This window comes from Megascapheus bottae, chromosome 2, assembly GCF_031878675.1.
Source record: "Megascapheus bottae isolate mThoBot1 chromosome 2, mThoBot2.hap1, whole genome shotgun sequence".
Taxonomy (NCBI): Eukaryota; Metazoa; Chordata; class Mammalia; order Rodentia; family Geomyidae; genus Megascapheus; species Megascapheus bottae.
Window position 1 is genome coordinate 48,324,161 of NC_143510.1, and position 15,213 is coordinate 48,339,373.

The window sequence follows — 15,213 nt, forward strand, 5'->3', positions numbered from 1 at the left end:
TTGAACTGGGGACTTTGTGCATGCTTGGCCATCACTGTACCACTAGGCCAAACTCCTGGCTGATGCTATTTTTTTTTTTGGTTGTAGGACTTGAACTTTGGGCCTGGTGCTGTCCCTGAGCTCTTCAGCTCAAGGCTACCACCCTACCCCTTGAGCCATAGCACTACTTCTGGCTTTCTGGTGGTTAATTGGAGATAAAAGTCTCACAGGCTTTGAACCTCCATCTTCAGATCTCAGCCTCCTGAGTAGCTATGATGCTATTTTTTATGATGCTGGCCTGGCTATGATGCTATTTTTTTTTTTTTTGGTGGGTCATGGGGCTTGAATGCCACCTGGGTGCTGTCCCTGAGCTCTACAGCTCAAGGCTACCGCCCTACCCCTGGGCCTGGGCATTGTCCCTAAGATCTTTAGCTCAGGTTACCGACCTACCCTTGAGCCAAGCCTCACTTCCCGTTTTCTAGAGGTTAATTGGAGATAAAAGTTTCAGGTTTTTCTGTTCCCGGGCTGGCTTTGAACCTTGATTCTCAGATCTCAGTCTCTTGAGTAGCTAGGATTACAGGCATGAGCCACCACACCTGGCATGATGCTATTTTTTTGACAACTCTAAAACTTATATTTGATCTAATATTTAATCTGAAATGTCTGTACAAATATTTGTATCGTGCCATCAAGTGAAAAGAAAGCAAGTTGCAAAACCATCTATATGTAATCAGTCGTGGAGTAGAAGCTTCTAACTCCAGCCCTCAGAAAGGTAAGGCAAGAGAGTCCTGAGTTTGAGGACAGATTGGACTATATAGTAAGGCTCTGCCCAACACCTCCCAAAGGAAACAGAAACAAAAACCCCAGAACAACGACAAAAAAAACCAATGAAATAATTTCACTTTTGTAAGCTTTACATGTATTTATTATGGTTATATCTAGCTATCATACATAAACAGCAAAACAATTTCAAGGATATGATGAAATTGTGGTAGATGGCAGATATAGTTAGGGAGTATAGAAACCACTATTGTTTTGAAGCTCCTTGTCTTGATTTTTTCCTGATACTGTCTAAGGATCTAGTGGTGTAATACCTTGTCAATAAGAAAAAAATCCCTGGAAGGAAAAAAAAAATCCTCTGAAACCAAGAGCTGGTTGCTCATGCCTGTAATCCTAGCTACTCAGGAGACTGAGATCTGATGATCACAGCTCAAAACCAGCCCCGGCAGAAATATTTGTGAGACTCTTATCTCCAATTAACCACCCAAAAGCCAGAAGTAGAGCTGTGTGGCTCGTGTTAGAATGACAGCTTTCAGCAAAATAGCTAAAAGAATGTGCTCAGACCTTACTAAGGTCAGGCCCCAGTACCAGAACAAAGAAAGAAAAAAGAGCCCTCTGTCCCCCAGAATTTTGGTAAGGATGCTTGCTGGTTTGCAAAACCTGCGTTCTGCCACTTAAGACTTGCATCTTCTTTCTTCCCCACTCTCCAGATTACCTGTTGTTGGTAGAAGTTGCTGGCATTTTGCTCAAAACGCTCATCTTTGGTTTCTACAGTTTTCCCCAATTTTTGCAGTACCTGGGGATATAAAACATAAAAATCCTATAAGGTTACAGTCAAACTATGATGAAAATGAACTATACAATTTGTGGATGGTATCTGGAGGAAAACACTGGGAGAGAGTAAGGGAAGGGGTTACATTGTCCAAAAAAGAAATGCATTCTTCATCTCACTTAGGTAACTGTAACTCCTCTGTACACTACCTTTATATTAACAATAAAAAATTAAGAGAAAGATAACAGTCAAGTCATCTATAGGCTTCTCTTAGAGTCTGGGATATATATGACTACAATTAGCAATGTAACAATGTAACATTGCTGACAAAAATGATAGTGTTTTGTAGTTTTGCTCAAAGTAGGCTTACTGGGGATAAGTGGTAGTATGCTCAAGAATGTGTGTTTGTGTATGTGTGAATAAATAAGGTTAGCTAGGCACCTAGCAGTTCATACTTATAATGCTAGCTGCTCGGGTGACTGAGGTCTGAGGACTGTGGTTTTGAAACCAGCTCCAATTAACTATCAAAAAAGTAGAAGTGGAATTGTGGTGCAAATGATAGAATGCTAGCCTTGAACAAGGAAAAAAAAAATGCTCAGGGACAGTGTCCAGGCCCTGAGTTCAAGCCCTAGGTCGGGGCAATACAAACATAAACTTATGTTTATTAACTATAAATGGATAAGATCTTTCTGAATCTCATTGGTTTTCATTGTTTCATTTTTTTTAGTTCAATTTCTTTTTCTTTTTAAAAAACACTATTGGGAATTATATTCCAGGGCCTCACACTTGCTTCCTAGGTAAATACTGTACCACTTAAGTAAGCCATGCCTTCAAGCACTTTTTCACTAGGTTATTTTCAAGGGGTAGGGTCTTCTTTAAAGCCCAGCTGCCCTGGGCTGCAAACCTCCTACTTGTGCTTCTGACACAATATTCAGCTATGGGATGAGATGTATTACCTTGACCCCCAAACCTCCCAAGCAGCAGGAATTTTTGCATCACAACATGAATGGCTTCTCGTTGTTATTTAAAAGCATGTGGCTTTTGTTTGTGGTTTTTTTCCATGTTGGGGGTGGGGGGGGGAGCTGGGCCATGCTGGGCACTGAAGCCTGGCTTCAAGCTAAGCACAAGCTCTACCACTGCACTACACATTCAGTGCTAAAGTGATTCTTAAGAGGAAACAGAGGGCCAGGAGTTTGGCCTAGTGGTAGAGTGCTTGCCTATCATGCGTGAAGACCCAGGTTCGATTCCTTGGTACCACATACATAGAAAAAAGCCAGAAATGGTGCTATGGCTCAAGTGATAGAGCTCTAGCCTCGAGAAAGCCCAAGGGTAGTGGCCCAAGCCCTTGAGTTCAAGGCCCAGGACTGGCCAAAAAAAAAAAGAGAGAGAGAGGTCATCATATTAAAATAAGAATGACAGTGGAAAATATGAACCTCCTAGTCACAGTGACCAATTAATTTATCTCCATAGATGCAGTGAAGAAAGGTAGGTACAGACGCCTCCTGGAAGCCCTGGTATACATTCAGAGTCCAGCACTGGTGGCTCATGCCTATAATCCTAACTACTCAGGAGGCTGAGGATTGAGGTTTGAAGCCAGCCCAAGAAGCCAAATCCACGTGACTTTTTTCTTTTTTTTGGTCAGTCCTAGGGCTTGAGCTCAGGGTTTGGGCACTGTCCCTGAGCTCTTTTTGCTCAATGCTAGCACTCTATCATTGAGCCACAGCGCCACTTCCGTTTTATTCTGTTTATATGGTGCTAAGGAATCAAACCTGGGGCCTCATGCATGCTAGGCAAGTACTCTACCACTAAGCCACATTCCCAGCCCTCCATGTTAGCCAGATTTGGAGGTGTCGCTCAAAGGAGTAGAGTGCCAGACTTGAGTGAAAAAGCCAGTGAGCCTGGGAGGCCTTGAATTCAATTCCCACCCCTACCCCTATGCATGCACAACTGGAACTCAACTAGAAATAAAGGGTGACACAGTACAGTCTCTGCCAGAGGGGCCACTCAGTTATACACAAGTAATTACATGAGGTAAGAAGGACCTGAGTCTGCTGCAGCAACTCCTATCTTGGAAGGAGTCACCATCGCCCCACCTGAATTTGAGGAAAAACCTCAGGAGCTGCCTCTGGTTACTTCCTCGTCCTCCTCATGGACTCCTTTAACATGGCTACCTCTGAAAACCAGCCTACGTCTCTGGTCTCATTGCTAGAGCTTTAGTTCAATACAATTACTACATGCTAGGGCCAGAGGCATGACGAGTGGGAGAGTGTCTGCTGAGTAAGCAAGAGGCCCTGAGTTCAAATCTCAGTGCCACAGCTAATTTTTAGAAAGGGAGGAAAATAAACTAAATTCATAACAAAATTCATAACAAATAAACAAACAAAAAGCAAACCAGAGCCTTAGTGCATTGTTTCTTCCATAGCCTGCTGAAATAGGTCTACCCATAACACTGCTTAAAACCTTCTAATAACTAGACTCCTCTGCTCAATTCCTATCAAATGTCCATTATGTATCCATTAAGAAATAGTACAGTTCTGGCATGCATGCACAGTTCTATTGGCTGAAAGTCTCCCTGCACAAACTACAGCTTTGCTTTTTAAGGTTCATGAAAAAGCCACAACTGTTATTTATACAGGAAGTTCCCTCTTTCTCAAAGATCCTTGCCTCCTTTGTCTGCCGGGCAAATATCTAAAAACAAATACCAACACCCAGTTTGTTCTCTATATACTTTGTAACTTTTATCTACATCTACTTCATCCTCTTAATCAAATTAATCATTGTCCCTTAGGGATTACAACAAAAGGAGTTAGACTGGAATGCGGTGTGAAGAGCGGGAGTCCAAGAGTTCCAAGGAGACCAGGGTAAGGAACTTCCTGGTGGCTTCCTGGAAGGGGTTGGCTAGTCTAATTTAGGATGTGTTATGGCGAGTAGTGGGGAATATAGCTAGAAAGGCAGAGTAGTATCTCATTATGAAGGGCTTTGAATTACATTCAGGATTCTCAAGCGTAAGGAGCAGGGCCAGCTCTGTGTAGACACAGTGACTCGAGTGTCTGCAGTCTTACCAGTGGTGAGGGCAATGTCTCTCACTTACTAATTGAGATCAAGAGCTCTTGGGGTCAGATATCAACTTTCATCTTGGCTTAACCACTTACTGGCACAAGTTTTAAGACAAGTTACTTAACACTTGAGCCTTGCTTTACAGAGCTTCTTTTCCCTCATTATGATAATATTTAAGGGCCCGGGAGTTTGGCCTAGTGATAGAGTGCTTGCCTAGCATGCACAAAGACCCGGGTTCAATTCCTTAGTGCCACATACAAAGAAAAAAGCCAGAAGTGGTGCTGTGGCTCAAGTGGTATAGTGCTAGCCTTGAGAAAGCTCAAGGACAGGGTGTAAGCCCTGAATTCAAGCCCCAGGAGTGGAAAAAAAAAAAAATTAGCTGGGCACGGTGGCTCATGCCCACAATCCTGGCTACTCAGGAGGCTGAGATCCGAGGATCATGGTTTAAAGCCAGCTTAGGCAGGAAAGCCTGTGAGACTCTTATCTCTAATTTAAATACATACACACACACACACACACACACACACACACACACACACATTATCTCCTGCAGCTGTTGGGGGATTAAATGAGATTATGCCTGTAAACGGCTTTCTCCATGTAGCCCTACAATAAGCAATGTCCATTTTATTCCCTACCCAGCTCCCACTCCCACCCCACTCTTCCTCTCCCTACCCCCATCCTGGAGCTTAAACTCAGGGCCTGGGCACTGTCCCTAAGCTTTTGTGCTCAAGGCTGGAACTCTACTACTTAAGCCACAGCTCTACTTCCTGCATTTTTGTAGTTAATTGGAGATGGAGTCACATGGACTTTACTGCCCTGGATTGCTTTGAACCATAATTCTCAGATCTCAGCCTCTTGAATACCTAGGATTTCAGGCTTGCACCACCCTTGCTTGACCCCTCAGGCTCTTTCTCTCCCCTCTCCTCTTCTCTTTTCTTTTCTTCTTTTCTCCTCCCCAACAGAATTGGGCTCCCCATCAGAGTTGCAAAACCACCTGGTTTAATGTTAAGTAGAACTTCTACTTCCTTTTTGCAACTCCTCCCTTCCTTTGTCTAGGGCTTGGTTCTTCTTAGGTGGAGGGGTTAGAAAAGATAGCGAAAACTCAATTTAGAGTGTATGTTGAGAGTGTCTATGTGGGCCAGTTTCCTCAGTCCCCCAAAGGCTCAACGCACAGAGGGCTGGTGTTTGCTGAGGATACCTTCCCACCTTCAACTCTGAAAGTACAAACTCTCATCATTCTGGGCCATCATCTGTTGTCATAAGTAATTGGCCTGTGTGTTAGGCACTTCTGTACTTACACATGTTCTACCCTCCAGGAAACAGGGTGTACAGATGCTCAACAGATGTTTACTGAAAAAAAAGTAAATTCTACTTTTGCATCATGGAAGTCCATGTAATATCAATCCTTAAAGTCCTGTCCTGAGAATTCTGCCCCAATTGTGCTGGCCTGGCAGCTAAGAAGTCAGTGTTCTGATTCTTACAAGAGTAAGGACAAGTGTGAAAAAATGTTCACACTTGGTAAAGATGGGTGAAAGATGTTCCTGTGACTATTGGCCTATTCTTTTTATTTTATTTAGTTATTATTATTAGTGTGTGTGTGTGTGTGTGTGTGTGTGTGTGTGTGTGTGTGTGTGTGTGTGTGTGCCAGTCCTAGGGCTTGAAAACAAGGTCATCCATTTTTCACTTGATTTTTTTTGGGGGGGGAGGGCAGTCCTGGGGCTTAAACTCAGGGCCTAAGCACTGTTCTTGGGCTTTTTCCTTAGGGCTAGAGCTCTTACACTTGAGCCATGGCACCACTTCCAGCTTTTTCTGTGTATGTAGTAACAAAGAATTGAACCCGTGCATGCTAGGCAAACACTCCAAACTCCAAACTCCTAGCCTCACTTAATTTTTTTTTTTCACTCAAGGCTGGTACTCCATCAGTTGAACCACAGTACCACTTTTCCAGCTGTTTGTGGATAATTGGAGGTAAGAGTATCAAGGGGTCTGGAAATGTGGCTTAGTGGTAGAGTGCTTGCCATCCTTGCATGAAGCCTTGGGTTTGATTTCTCAGTTCCACATAAACCGAAAGAGCCAAAGTGGTGCTATGACTCATGTGGTAGAGTGCTAGCCTTGAGCAAAAGAAGCTCAGGGATAGTGCCCAGGCCCTGAGTTCAGCCCCAAGATAGTAAAAAAAAAAAAGTCTCTAGACTTTCCTGGGCAGGCTGGCTGCAAACCATGACATGAGATACCAGTGCTCAGCATGACTTACTTTTTTTAACTTTATACCCTAAGGTAGGATATATAAAGGTTCAGTTCCTTATCATGACTCTCCCCACAAATGATTATTTATTATTATACTTGTCAATTAGGGCAATTTAAGTAGGACCTCCATCTCCAATGACATTCTGGAATAATCTTCATTTATTTTCTTATGGGTTTGATTTTGGTAATGTAAAAATCTTTAGAATATATGCTAAAGTCAGTCAGCTTCCCTTAACGTGGCCTCAATATCCTTTTTCCAGGCTTTTTTTCATCACTTCCAAGCTCTAGCCCAGCTGCAGTCCTAAAAGGATTAGCAGACTCAGCCTGGCTCCTTGCTGGCATTTCTTAGCAGGGCTGAGAAACTCCCAACTCATCTACAGTTCCATTTCAAACTCGGCCTCCAACACCAAACTCCTGCCAGGCTCGCCAACTTTCTATCCCCTGAGTTCCCAGGAATGTGCTATCTCTGTCTATTTATTCTTACTTTATTTCTTCCCCCACTAGACTGTAAGCTTCCGGCAGGCAAGTCGGCTTCTTATTCATCTCTAAGGTCTCTCTTGGACTCGGTTCTGCCCCATGAACAAAGCAATCATGTGCAAATATTTGGTGAGTTCAATCCTGTGGGATCTGAGTTGAGTAAAAGTCAACAGAAGTGACCAACCAATGGGTGGGAACTAAAAAAGAAATTGGAAAAAAAAAAAAAAGCCCTTGTGCCAAGGTGATCTGAGAAGTTTGCCGCAGAGAAATCACAAACAGATGGTGTGAAAGCAGTTTACAATGTCAGGATGTCTCATACTGTAAAATACAATGAAGCTGCCAGGACCTGGTCTCTTTTTGAGTTTTCATGGGAAATGGAAAACAGAAGAATGCTTCACCCTTGTTGTGTGTGTCTAACAGTCACCAGACAGTCACCCCCAGTTTTTCAGAGGAAGATCGGCCTATTTAAAAAAATGCTTCCTGGGCTACACCAGCTCATAAGAAGGAGGAGCTGAAAGTGGGGGAAGGGCACAGATGTCGAGTGACTTATCAGAAAGGTGGTTAGCCAACTGCCTGAGGTTAGGACTGAAAGACAACATAACTAGGTTTACCAATCTCTTTCAAAAATTATTCTCTCTCCCTCTCTCTCTAGTGTCGGTGCTGGGCCTTGAAATCAGAGCCTCATGCTGTCACTTAGCTTTTTCCCTTGAGCATGGTGTTCTACCACTTGAACATACCTCCACTTTCAGCTTTTTGTTGGTTAACTGTTGACAAGAGACTTTCAAGATTTGTCTGCCCTTGGCTAGGAATGTGGCTTAGTGGTAGAGTGTTTGCCTGGCATGCACAAAGCCCTAGGTATGTTCCTCAGTACCACATAAACAGAAAAAGCCAGAAGTGGCGCTATGGCTCCAGTGGTAGAGTATTGCATTGAGCAAAAGAAGCTCAGGGACAGTGCCCAGGCCCTGAGTTCAAGCCCAAGGACTGGTCAAAAAAAAAACAAAACAAAAGATTTGTCTGCCCTGGCTGGCTTTGAACCTCAGTCCTCAGATATCAGCCTCCTGAGTAGCTAGGATAACCAAGCTTCAGCTTAATAGTTCTTTCTTTTTTGCTAGTTCTGGGGCCTGAACTCAGGGCCTAAACATTGTCCTTGGGCTTTCTCAAGGCTAGAGCTCTACCACTTGAGCCACAGCACCACTTTCAGCTTTTTCTATGTATGTGCTACCAAGGAATCAAACCTGGGCCTTCATGCATACTAGGCAAGCACTCTACCACTAGGCCAAACTCCTGGCCCCAGCTTAGTAATTCTTGCTTCTAAAATTGGAATATGAAGGATGTAACTTGAGTGCTTGTCTGACATGTGTTCAATTCCTAGCACTAGGAGAATAGGGGAAAATGAACAACCCGCCTAAAGAGATGAAGTGAGGTCATACCACTAGAATGTTGGCCTCCTGTGAGAGAAGTCATAAAGTTTCCTTATATCCCTTGTGCCAGATTTTGCTGAAAGAAGCACTAGTACCTTACTTGTGCCTTTGAATTAACTAAAGGCAAGAGAAAAGCTTGGTATCCCTGGTCGCATTGGTAGACCTGACCATTTTGTTCTAAGCCTGGCCATTTTTGGAGAAGGATAAGAATGGACATCTTTAAGACAAGAGACTAAAATGATCCCCAAGGAAGAACAGAGCCTTGAAGGTCACACCCTCCCCACCCAATGAAGACAATGATGCAGGGCTGGACCCTGGAGCAGGAGAAATTATCTTCTGGGAACCAGATTGCTCCCCTCAAATGAGGGATGAGAGCCGAGATAATGGCCACACTGGTAGAAGTGACTGTTTATGCAGACCTTTCACCTCCTCTTCCAACTGTTTGTCCAGTCAAAGCTAAAACTCGTATCTACAATCTTAAGATGGCTAACCTCTTCCCAGGTCATGTACTAAACCTCTTTTATCTGCTTTATAGCATTATCTTTGTTTGTATATTTTAAGGACAAGTAGTCAGATCAGCTGTGTAAAATCCCACGTTTAGACCTGGAGGCTAAAACTAAGGTTTCCAAGGCACTTAGGGTGGAGTTTGCTTCTCTCTCTTCTTTGTGAGGGTTCAAGGCAGGAAGAACAGTAGAAGAAGAATCCACGTGGCTGGATTTTTCCCTTGGAAACTATTTGACTCAGGTTCAAGGAATCATTTCCTCCCCTTTTCAACTTGGTCTTACCTACTCAGTTTCATAAGGAATATCAACCCTCTTATTTTATGGATGCATGGATCTGAAGCAGGACATTTACCTAACATTTTAGAGTCCAAGCTTAAAAAAGGACAGAAAGCCGGAGCTGGGAATGTGCTCTAGTGGTAGAGTGCTTGCCTAACATGTATGAAGCCCTAGGTTTAATTCCTCAATACCACATACACAGAAAAAAAGTTACAAATGGTACTGTGGCTCAAGTGGTAGACTGCTAGCCTTAAGCAAAAAAAAACCTCAGGAACAGTGGCCAGTCCCTGAGTTCAAGCCCCAGGATTGTCAAAAAAAAAAAAAAAAGAAAAGAAAAAAGAAAGGACAGAAAGCCTAAGGTAAGAGCATTGTATGATGATAGGTTAAAAAACCAACAGGGTATTGGAATGAACAGGCTATCAGGAAGTGGAAACAAGAGGTTTATTTTCTTTTTGCTATTTATATTTTCTTTCTGTTTTGCTTGTTCATTTATCTGTCTTCGGTATCAAATGGACAAGGGGTGAACAGATGCAGTAGTGATACTAGATACTATGTGGAAAATGAGCTATAAAACAGGCGTGGGGATGGGAGGGAAAAACTGGGAAAGAGCAACAGGAGGGGTGATGTCCAAAAAGAAATGTACTCTTTACCTGACTTACACAACTGTAACTGCACTGCACATAACCTTTATGATAACAATAAAAAATTTTAAAAATTAAAGGAGAAAAAAGAACAAAACAAAAATCAATTGGTGTGCCTTCTAAAAAATATTAGCTAGATGCTGGTTGCTCATGTATGTAATCTTAGCTACTCAGGATCCTGAGATCTGGGAATCAAGGTTTGAAGCCAGCCTGGGCAGGGATTCTTATCTCTAATTAACTGTCAAAAAGCTGGAAGTAGAGCTGTGGCTCAGGGGCAGAGTACTAGTTCTGAGCAAAGAAGCTCAGGCACAATGCTGAGGCTGATTTCAAGCCCCAAGACTGGCACTGGCACACGTGCACAAAGTGTGTGTATGCATTTCCTCTTCCTCAGTGGCTGGACTTGGTGGTACATGCCCGTTATCCCACACTATAAGGGAAGCACAATGGCTGGGTCCAGTGGTTCCAGCCTATCATCCCAGTGACAGGGTGAAGCAGGCCAGCCCAGTCATAAAGTATCTTGAAAATCACCAAAGGAAAAACAGGCTGGTAGAATGGCTCAAGCACAAGGCCCTGAGTTCAAATCCCAATTTCCCCCACTTCTATTATAGCCTCTTAAAAGTACCATCAGTTAAGAGTGGGTGGCCTTTTTTTTTTTTTTTTTTTTTGCCAGTCCTGGCGCTTGAACTCAGGGCCTAAGCACTGTCCTTGGGTTTTCTAAATGCTAGAGCTCCACCACTTGAGCCTCAGCACCACTTCTGGCTTTTTTCTATGTATGTGGTACTGAGGAATTGAACCCTGGTCTTCATGCATGCTAGGTGAGCACTACCACTAGGCCAAACTCCAGGCCAAGTGGGTGGCTTGTAATCCTTCCTGGGGCCCAAGCCAGTGCTCTCCCTTTAGAAGATGATACAAATATTCCTATCATTAAACATGCCATTCATTTACTGTGCTAAGACCAGGAACACCCCTAGCCCTATTTGCTTTCACGTTATTTTTCAGACAGGTTTCAATTTTTGCCTAGGGCTTGCCATGAACTGTAATCTTCCTACCAATATGTCCTCCTTTACAGCTGTGATGACAGGAATTGTGAGATGGGAGTCTTCACTTTTTGTTCAAGCTGGCCTTGAATCTTGATCCTCTTCCTCTGGACCTACACAGTAGCTCTGATTACAGGCATGAGCCCCCATGCCCTATCCTCCCCTCCTGTTTTTCTTCTGGTTTATGCCTCTTTTCATACTACCTTTCTTCCTAGGAAGTTGGTAGGTGGAGGTTAAAAGCAAAAAAAAAAAAAAAAGAAAATCTCTAAACTGGTAGAAACAAAAAACACTGTTAATATATATATAGTGTTAGCCAGTCACAAATGACTCACAATTGTAACCCTAGGTACACAGGAAACTGAGATCTAAGGATCCAAGTTTAAAGTCAGCTTGGGTAGAAAGTCCCCGAGACTCTTGTGTCCCATTTATCAATATATAAAGCTAGAAATAGAGCTGTGGCTCAAAGAGGTAGAGTGCCAGCCTTGAGAGGGAATACTAAATAAGGGTGTAAGGTCCTGAGTTCAAGCTCCAGAACTAACACACACTTAGTGTCCACACAATCTAGGTATATAGACAAGTTAGATGGGCAGGCACACTATCTAAATGCTGGTAGTAGAGTAGGGGCTACCTAATGTTGAGAAAGAGGTCATACTGGGTGGCGTACTCTCCAGCCCCAAAGAGTGGCTACAGGAGGAGATCCCACAACAGCCTCTATCAGCTCAAACAACAGGACCAAGCGGTCAGGCAGGGGTAGGTAGGGCCAGAGCCAGTTCTCAGCTCAAGCTATGTGGTGTAATCCCTGGCATCACAGCTGGCCATGGCTCAACCTTAACCTTCAGTAAATGAAATTGTTCTCTCATTTCATCATCTGTGAATTAACATCCGGGTTAGCAGGCCACGTTGGCCGGCCACGAAGTTGGCCGCCAATCTCCTTTCCTTCACCTTTTCTGAGTCGGTCTGAAGGTTCCTGGGAGACTGCTGTCGCCTCGGTTGCATTGGGGTTGCATTTGCCCGTTTTCATGGACATCCACCATTTCCAATGTCCGGGCAACTGGGACTCCCTTCCTTCAAGTCCAGGTGTCCCCTCCTCCCCCCACCCCTGCCTTACCTTCTCCTGGGCTCTGCTGAACTTCTTCTGCACCTGCTTGGCGAAGAGGCCTGCTGCACCGCCCGCCTTGCCCTCCGCCATCCTGCCTGCCGGCTCCCCGGGGGCGGCTGGTCTGGGCCGTACCCGGCCCTGTGGTTTCTACAGGCCGCAGAGGAGGAAGTGCTCCCAGCAGGCCTTGCACCTCGGCGTGGGGGCGGTCCCGGCCTCCCCCCCCTCCCCAGGTGGGCCCATCCCACCCTGACCACCCAGAGGACCGGTCCCCAGGCCCACTTCGAGCCCCGGGCCACTGCTGGCCACCGCGGGGCCCAGGCCCAGGCCCAGCAGGGGTGGGGCCAGAGCGGGCTGTGGGTCCTGCCTGGAGACCTGGTGATTTGGAGGAGGAGGGGGAGGGAGCAGGGGGAGGGGGCGGAGAGGCCCTGGGGCAGGACTTGGCCTGCCTGCAGTTAGCTCTCACTCTAACTTGCCAAAGCCGGCAACCCCACATTCCCACTGTGAACAATGGCCCCAACTGAATGGGGCCTTTCTCCTGTGGGCTAAGTAGGACCCCTCCTCTGGGGTCCTATTGGGGACCTGAGAGGCAGTGAAAGTTGATATTGAATGGATGGATTGTGAAACTTTGCATAGAATGGAGAGAGAGAGAGCGCGCATGCACAGCGCAGGGCTGGAGGTATGGATGGAACACAGAGATTGATGATGGTGATGATGATGTGAGCTGATAACCTGTCCTCAGACCCCATGGCCACTCTTAAATCCATGCATCCCAGCCACCCCTAAGAAACTCTCTTTCGGGCCAATATCTTGGGAACTGAAATTCTCTCTTCAACCAGCACTAGAAAATAACTGAAGTATTGCGGAGATCCATTCTCAGGGGGTGTTGATGGGAGGAGGGAAGGAACAATTGGAGTGCCCTGTAACTGGATGGAATGAGAACGTGAACTCACACACGGATTGTGTCAGTCAGGGCTGGGCCAATGAGACTGTCAGTGTTGTTTCTCTAGGGAAAAGGTCTCCAGGTGGATGTTTCTTTCAGTCTTGTTTGCATGGATAGCTGGAAGTTAGGATTCTGTGTGAGTAAATCCATTTACTCAAAGGTTTGACAAGGCAGGTAAAATGTCTCTCAGTTAAAGAAAGATATTTTCTGTGGAGTGTAGAGGGGAAGTGTCAGTCCCCCACAAAATTATTTTTTTCACCCCTCCCCTCCAGCCCCCATCTGACATACTACAGTCAAGTGAGCTGTGCCGTGCCAGGCTTTGTGAGGTTCTGGGGAGGCAAGAATAAATAAAATGCAATCCTTAACCTCAATATGCTTAACTTCTGGAGATAGTTAGGTTACTAATCAGATAATCTTCCTTCCTTCCTTCCTTTCTTTCTTTCTTTCTTTCTTTCTTTCTTTCTTTCTTTCTTTCTTTCTTTCTTTCTTCCTTGTAGCATCAAGGTTTGAACCCAGGGCTTCTCTCTCAGCTTGCTTGCTCCACTTGAGCCATGTTTCCAGCCCAATCTTTTTGCTGTTTAATTGGAGATGAAGTGTCACAAACTCTTCTGCCTGGGGTTGGCTTAGAACTGTGACCTTCTGGGTCTCAGCCTTCTGTGTAGCTAGGATTACTGCTGGTGTGTAGCTTGTCATAGGCTTAATTCACCTATAACAATGACTACAACAGTTCTCAGGTAATAGGTGGTTAGGGTTTCTTCTGAATTTTAGCTTTGGTGTGGGCCCAGAAGAGGCAGAGTGAAACAAATAAAGGGACTTCATGTTGGAAGGCCAGGAGGGGAATAACCCTCAGACGATAGTGGTATTGCTAAACATTCAGAGAAGGTTGTGGTGACCACAAATATGTCATTAGCACGAGGCTGATGCCTGCCTCACTCCCAGGACCCCATATTGCCCTTAGCAATACATATACCTCCTTAGAAACTCTCTTTAGTATCACCACCTTGAGAACTGAACTCAATGGATACCAAATCATGTAGTATTAGAGCAGATACAACCCACAGAAGTGAAGTAGATCAGGGAAACTGAGTCACAGAAAAAGTTGGAAATGTGCCCAAGGTTACCCCATCCTCAGTCAAGGAACTGGGACATATGTAACTGGACTCAGTCCCAGCCTCTCTCCTGTTTTGAAGTCCTGTCTCGGCCGTTCCTCTCCAGTCCTTTCTTTGTTTGCAGTGATTGCTGTGAGAAGCGAATTTGTACCCACCTACACTTCTTCTTTCAGTTCCCTCCGCATTTTCTCCTAGGCTACTCTTAACACAGAGAGGCCTGGCCAGGAAAGAGCAGGGTTACCAGTTTCTCAGCTCCTGGTGATGGCTAAACCCCTGTGCTTATTATAGTTGCAGGCTGAATGTGCTGATTCACACTGAGCAGAGGATGGAGCGCTATTGCCTCTTCCTCTCTTCTGCCTCTTCCCCTACTTTCTTTTTTTTTTTGGTGGGGGGGTCAGTTATGGGTTTGAACTCTGGGCTTGGGTGTTGTCCCTGAGCTCTTCAGCCCAACTTCCACTTTTCTGGTTAATTGGAGATGAGTCTCGAGGACTTTAGCATCTGAGCTGGCTTTGAACTATGATCCTCAGATCTCAGCCTCCTGAGTAGCTAGGATTATAGGCATGAGCCACTGTGCACAGCTTAGTACTGTCTTTTCTCCTTTACTCTCCTCCTTCCTTTCTAATTTGTCACTTCATTCATCTGCTGGCATCTGAGTACTTTCTTCCTAATCTATCTCCTCTCTAGCTCTAAGGCATCTTATGAGCTGCTGGCACCCAGGAGTTTGGACTAAGGTCCTGTTCTAGTTACTAAATGGTGGGGGGGAATAAGAAGTGGCAGCCAGGGGGCTGGAAGTTTGACCTAGTGGTAGAGTGCTTTCCTAGCATGCACGAAGTCCCTGGTTCGATTCCTTGGTACCACATACATAGACAAAAGCT

The 15,213-nt window shown here is 44.9% G+C and overlaps 1 protein-coding gene across 1 annotated transcript in view; it reads right to left on the reverse strand.

Moving 5' to 3' along the window:
- Bin2 (bridging integrator 2) overlaps window positions 1-12,452 on the reverse strand; it is a 34,586-nt gene extending 22,134 nt beyond the window's left edge. Inside the window, exons 1-2 of the mRNA XM_090355816.1 lie at window positions 12,299-12,452; window positions 1,475-1,555 (exon numbers count right to left, since the gene is read on the reverse strand). Of these exons, the coding sequence (XP_090211942.1) occupies window positions 1,475-1,555; window positions 12,299-12,379 (162 nt within the window). The 5' untranslated portion in view covers window positions 12,380-12,452. The remainder of the gene's footprint in view (window positions 1-1,474; window positions 1,556-12,298) is intronic.
- Between the last annotated feature and the right edge of the window lie 2,761 nt (window positions 12,453-15,213).